General features: G+C 41.7%; 1 protein-coding gene across 2 annotated transcripts; it reads right to left on the reverse strand.

Moving 5' to 3' along the window:
* Nucleotides 1-741: 741 nt before the first annotated feature.
* On the reverse strand, nt 742-4,209 carry LOC147616557 (pentatricopeptide repeat-containing protein At2g39620-like). Of its 2 annotated transcripts, none has more exons than XM_086777629.1 (2): nt 4,070-4,209; nt 742-3,960 (listed from the first exon to the last, which is right to left on the reverse strand). In XM_086777629.1, exon 2 carries the CDS (start codon nt 3,718-3,720, stop codon nt 844-846), a length of 2,877 nt encoding a protein of 958 aa, XP_086633755.1. In that variant the 5' UTR covers nt 3,721-3,960; nt 4,070-4,209; the 3' UTR covers nt 742-843. The 2 variants fall into 2 exon arrangements, with proteins under 2 accessions (XP_086633755.1, XP_086633756.1); XM_086777630.1 differs by having other exon boundaries at nt 742-3,850; nt 4,070-4,200.
* Between the last annotated feature and the right edge of the window lie 2,131 nt (nt 4,210-6,340).

Below are 6,340 nucleotides of genomic sequence, written 5' to 3' on the forward strand. Positions count from 1 at the left end.
TTATAAAAACCCTTTCTCCCTCCCATACTCCTGTAGCTTTTACCAAAAGCAAAAAAAAACCATGATTGCCATAGTTTCCTACACATTCAACAAAAACTCTAATTTTACAAAAATCCTAATGATGTTGAAACCCTATTTCTATAAAAACTTTAATTTATGAAAACCCTAATTTACTGGTTTGGATGTGATGTTTCACCCCAAAAGAGAGTTGTGTGAAACTATTGGTTGTCCATGTGCTCTTAGCCGATCATTAGTGCCTGTATACACATGCATAGAAGACAACTTTGACACTTGAAGATCTATTTGAACACTCCTATCCTACATGTGCATCCTTAGCTACATTAATTGACCAAGCACACACTTGAGTGCATATGGAGACCTGTGCAAAGTTGCTACGTCTAGCAAGGTAATGTAGATTGGGAAATGAGAGACTGATCCTTGAAGTTTGTGTATTTGACGAAGTTTCAAGTTCTACAACGCACACGCCCATGTTTTTTATTTGTATTCATTGCATATTTTGTAGTCGTTAATACCATACCATCCGGTTCGGGGGAGGGGGGGGCATGCAAGGGTCAACACTTTCTAGCACCAATACAAGGGTCATTTAAATTTAAGCATTGGTATCTTGTGTTGTGTTGGGCCATTTCATTACTGCTTAATTGTATTAATAGTTTAAGTGTGCCCCATGCTTGTGCTCAACCCTGTCCAAGGGAATTTCAGGTGTCATTTAAATTTAAGAAGTCCTATCTTGTGTTGTGTTGTGCCATTTCATTACTGTTTAATTGTATTAATAGTTTAAGTATATGCCAAGATTGTACTCTCCAGGGGTATTTAACGCAGTCACTACAGAACCAAGAGCTTTGAAATGTATGGAGTTCCCCTTGGGTGTATGAATGCTTGTTTTTCTATTCTCATTGCCTTAACCTTGTGCATGTCAGCACCTGCATAGATGTAAGACATTAAGACATAAGCTGCCGCATCCTTCTCATCCAATCGCACTGCATGTTCAAAAGCCTGTTTTCCAAGTTCTACATTTCCCCACTTTCTACAAAAATCCAACACAGCATGCCACACCACAAGATTAGCATGGAACGGCATCTTATTTATCATTACTACTGCCTTGTCCAGATGGCCTGCACGGCCAAGGAGATCAACCATGCAATTGTGGTGCTCAGGAGTTGGAATGATGCCATAGCCTTTGCTCATGGCCTCAAAGTACCTCTGTCCTTTATTAAATAGACCATTGTGACTGCATGCTTTAAGAACATTGATGAAGGTGACCAGATTTGGCTTTATACCTTCCCCTATCATTCTGTCAAAGCTATGGAAAACATTTTCACTTTCTCCGAGCTGGGCATGTCCTGCAATTAGTGTATTCCATGAGACCACATCTCGAACTGGAAGCTTGTAAAACACTTCCTGTGCTTCCGCAAGCAAGCCACATTTGGCATACACATCAACCAAAGTGTTGCCGACAACAAGATCTCTTTCCAACAACTCCTTTCTGGCAATCTCAGCATGTATTTCTCGGACCTTGTCTATGGCTCCTATGCTGGCACAAGCTTTCAAGCTGCAAATAAATGTGACAGCATCTGGGAAGACACCCTCAAATTGCATCTGTTCAAAACAATTGAGGGCTTCCTTGCCATGCCCGTGTTCAGCATATCCTGCCATGAGTGCATTCCACGAGACAATGTCCTGAACTGGAAGCTTGTCAAACACTTTCTGTGCTTTGATAAGCGAGCCACATTTGGCATACATATCAACCAAGGTATTACAAACAGTAAGGTCTCTTTCCAACAACCCCTTTCTGGCAATCTGATCATGTATTTCTTGGCCCTTCTCTATGGCTCCTATCATGCCACAAGCTTTCAAGCTGCAAACAAACGTGACTGCATCTGGAGGGACACCCTCAAGTTGCATCTGTCCAAAACAATTGAGTGCTTTCTCACCATGCCCGTGCTCAGCATATCCTGTGATTAGAGCATTCCATGAGACTACATCTCGAACTAGAAGCTTATCAAACACTTCTTGTGCTTTTGCAAGCAAGCCATGTTTGGCATATCCTGCAATAAGTGCATTCCATGAGACTACATCTCGAACTGGAAGCTTTTCAAACACTTCTTGTGCTTTAGCAAGGAAGCCACATTTAGCATACATATCAACCAAGGTGTTGCCAATAGAAAGGTCTCTTTCCAGCAAACCCTTTCTGGAAACCTCAGCATGTATTTCTTGACCCTTGTCTGTTGCTCCGATGCTGCCACAAGCTTTCAAGCTGCAAACAAACGTGCCAGCATTGGGGGAGACACCCTCAAGTTGCATCTGATCAAAACACTTGAGTGCTTCCTCACCATGCCCATGTTCAGCATATCCTGCAATTAGTGCATTCCAGGAGACCACGCCGCGAACTGGAAGGCTGTTAAACATTTCCTGTGCTTTTGTGAGTAAGCCACGTTTGGCATATCCTGCAATAAGTGCAGTCCATGAGACTACACCTTGCACTGGAAGCTTGTCAAACACTTCATGTGCTTTGGCAAGCAAACCACATTTGGCATACATGTCAACCAAGGTGCTGCCAACAACAAGGTCTCTTTCCAGCAACCCTTGTCTCGCAATCTCAGCATGTATTTCTCCACCCTTTTCTGTGGCTCCTATGCTGCCACAAGCTTTCAAGGTACAAACAAACGTGACAGGATTTGGAGAGACACCCTCAAGTTGCATCTGTTCAAAGCACTTCAGTGCTTCCTCACCACGCCCATGTTCAGCATATCCTGCAATCAGCACATTCCAAGAGACCACGTCTCGAAATAGAAGCTTGTCAAACATTTCTTGTGCTTTTGCAAGCCAGCCATGTTTGGCATACCCTGCAATCAGGGCATTCCATGAGACTACGTCACGAACTGGAAGATTGTCAAACACTTCCTGTGCTTTGTCAAGGAAGCCACATTTAGCATACATATCCACCAAGGCATTGCCAACAAAAAGGTTCCTTTCCAAGAACCTTTTTCTGGCAATTTCAGCATGTATTTCAAAGCCCTTGTCTGCAGCTCCTATGCTGCCACAAGCTTTCAAGCTGCAAACATATGTGACAGCATTTGGGGCGACACCCTCAAGTTGCATCTTTTCAAAGCACTTGAGTGCCTCCTTACCACGCCCATGTGCAGCATAGCCTGCAATTAGCACGTTCCATGAGACCGTGTCTCGAACCAGAAGCTTGCCAAATGCTTCATGTGCTTTGACAAGACAGCCGCATTTGGCATACATATCGATCAAGGCAGTGCCAACAAAAAGGTTTTTCTCGAGCAACCCTATTCTGGCTATGTCAGCATGTATTTCGAGGCCTCTCTCTAGATCTTTCAGGTTCGCACAAGCCTTCAGTAAGGCCACAACAGTATGCCCACTAGGATGTACAGAATCATCCTCTTGCATTTTCCTGTACAGGACAAGAGCATTCTGCGACTTCCCACATTTGATATAACCTATGATGAGAGTATTCCAATAACACTCACTTCGACACACCACCGTGTCAAAAACCTGCTGGGCATCGTACATGCTTCCAACTTCCACCAACATTGAAATGAGGTAGTTCCCAAGCGATGTATGGGCTTCAAGCCCACTTTTGTGCATGTAGGCATGCAAGCGCCGTGCATGGGCAAGGTTTCTCTCCTTTCTGCACTTCTGCAAGATGGATGCAAAGTCCTCGATGGAAGGCAGGATCATCTTACCTTCTTCCAAGGAGGGGAGGGCATCCTATAAGCTGAGCATCACGCAACGATTGCTTTTGCTGCTTCAGTTCTTGTTCCTCGTGTACCTTCATTCCACAAGGCTCTTTTGTTTCTCGAGCTTTAGCCTGTCTTTAATCCAACATGCTCAGTCTCTCTTTGACCCAGCGTGGGTAGTGCAAATCATCAAGCCATAGCACGTCCATGATATGTATATGCAGTGAGTCTTGTCTGTCCTCTGCAGACAATCCCAAGGGCTTCAGATTTCAAGCATATCATGGACTTGCTATGGCTTAACGATTTGCACTACCGAGAGAGCAAGCAAGACAGGAAAGACGAGCACTTACTTTGAGAGGGATCGCAGAAGTAGTCCTTCCGTAAGCGCGCGCTCTTGATGTCGGGTTCCCTGCTCCTTGAGCTGCTTGCATTTAGTTTCCAAATTTTATCGCATGATAAAATTTGGAAACTATGATTTAAGATGTTAACCAATCTCCCAAATGCAAGCAGCTCTCAATACATAAAATGTCGAACTCACCACCAGTGCGGTAGAGCAATTGGGTGTGTGTGTGTTTGGGGTAAGGTCTCGTGATCGAGTCTTACTTCCAGCTCTTATCTGCCGTAACGGACACTGCTTGGTACAAATAAAAATCTCGCATTACATTAAAAAAAATGTCGAACTTCTCATGATGACAACACTAATCTTTAATCCCTCTCTCCAAAATATGTGGACAGCAATCTTTCATTGGGACAAAAAAAGCCCAACCCCCACTATGGTTGTACATACAGGTAGAACTAAAAACAACATTTGCAAGATCACCATGTCAAGGACCCCCTAAAAAATGCCTAGATCTTTTCTCGTAGTTCCTTTGAAAGAGTAACTTGAAACTACCTAGAATCTCCGCTATCAATGCTACATGTGAACTAGGGCAATCCAAGCCTCATGTCAAGTTCTTGGGTACACATCAGCACAAGTTACTTTTTCAAGAAATCCCAAAAAGTGGGGAACATTTCACTTGAGGAAATACGTCCTCTTCCGTTTAGAGTCGAGTCAAATGATGCGAGCAAGTCCCATTTGGTTTCTCTCCTAGGGGGGACCCTCAAATTTGTCTCCTCCTAGACCATGATGAGAAACATCGTGAGAGGACATTAAAATAGACTTAGACACAGAGGAATTCTTTTCTCAGAGAGTTGTTTACATAAATCTCCCCAATATTTGTTTTACAAGTGTGGGGTCAAGGAACATTTTGCGAGGAATTGGACCGAATAGGTTCCTCCAACAACTAGTTTGTTGCCAACCAATATTATTGATCTTCACATACCCTCCAAGACAAGAGACTCCCCTCATTCTCCTTTATAATAATCTATCCCCACTATTAAGCTTAAGGTCGAATAAAATACCTATAAATTGTAGGCCATTCATATTGGATTTCATGGTGGCTTCCAAGTTGTTATTAGACTCATGGTGGTGAAGATACCATTAAGACTAAGTAAAAGAGATTAAGAATAATAACATGACATTAAGACTAATGATAACATAATGATAGCATAATAACAATGTGTGTGAGAGAATGAGAGCATTGTCTTTCATTAGATGAGAGCCTCTTATATAGGCATGAGTACAAGTGATTAGCAATGAGCTTAAGCCATAATCCCTTCCTTTTGAAATCTCTCAATCATCTCCTAGATTTGAGCACTCACTTGCCTAGTTTTGAGGACAACTACGATCCTCCTCCGCTTGCAAAATAGGCACCTAGAATATGTTGATTTGGATCCTCCTTTGACCATAGTATTGTCACGGGATCTTAATTTCTAGGGAGAGATAAATCAAATAAAATTCCAAGAATTGATTTAAATTCAAACAATTCATCAGACATCACATGACCATGATCAAAATATTCAAAAATAAATAAAAATACTTAGCTCACAAAGATTCGGCTCCAAGATTGGGTGTAATCATCCCCCCTCATGTGTGTATGGCCTATTTTCCCCCACACATAAGTAGTTACAAGATACTTTATTCCAATTTAGGGCATAGCCTCCAAAAATACAAAAAGGGTGCTTTTCTTGTACGACACTCTCTTATCTTCAAAAATAGAGTGCCCATAAATTGAGGCTTAGGTTTAAAGCATATCACCCTTTACCAAATATTAAAGATAAATTCTATGCTTGATAAACTATGGCTTTTTACAAAATAAATCAAAATGTCCACAAGCTAGCACATGTATTTACAAAGCTTGTTTACAAAAATGATGTGCCAAGTAATAAATTTGTGCGGCTTCTCTTCAATCCTCAGAATCCTCTTCACCTATAAAATAACCAACAATAAATTGGTGAAATAAATATTCCATAAGTATACAAACCATCATCACACATGTTTGCCAAGCATAAGTAACCTAGGAATCACCCCTACATACAAACCAACTGAAACAAACATTGGACACCCCAAGCATACATCAATATCCACCAAATGTATTAATATTTATAATGGTATCACCCATGATATTAACATAATTTGGCATGACGCAAAGATAATCCAAGCGTCCCTGAATTATCTAAGAGGGTAGAATAATATTTTTAAGAGGGCTTCAAATATATTCCCATAACATTCCCTCTTGCTT

Source organism: Cibotium barometz, chromosome 38 (genome assembly GCF_041138505.1).
Source record: "Cibotium barometz isolate CiBa-2024 chromosome 38, ASM4113850v1, whole genome shotgun sequence".
In the NCBI taxonomy this organism is placed as follows: domain Eukaryota; kingdom Viridiplantae; phylum Streptophyta; class Polypodiopsida; order Cyatheales; family Cibotiaceae; genus Cibotium; species Cibotium barometz.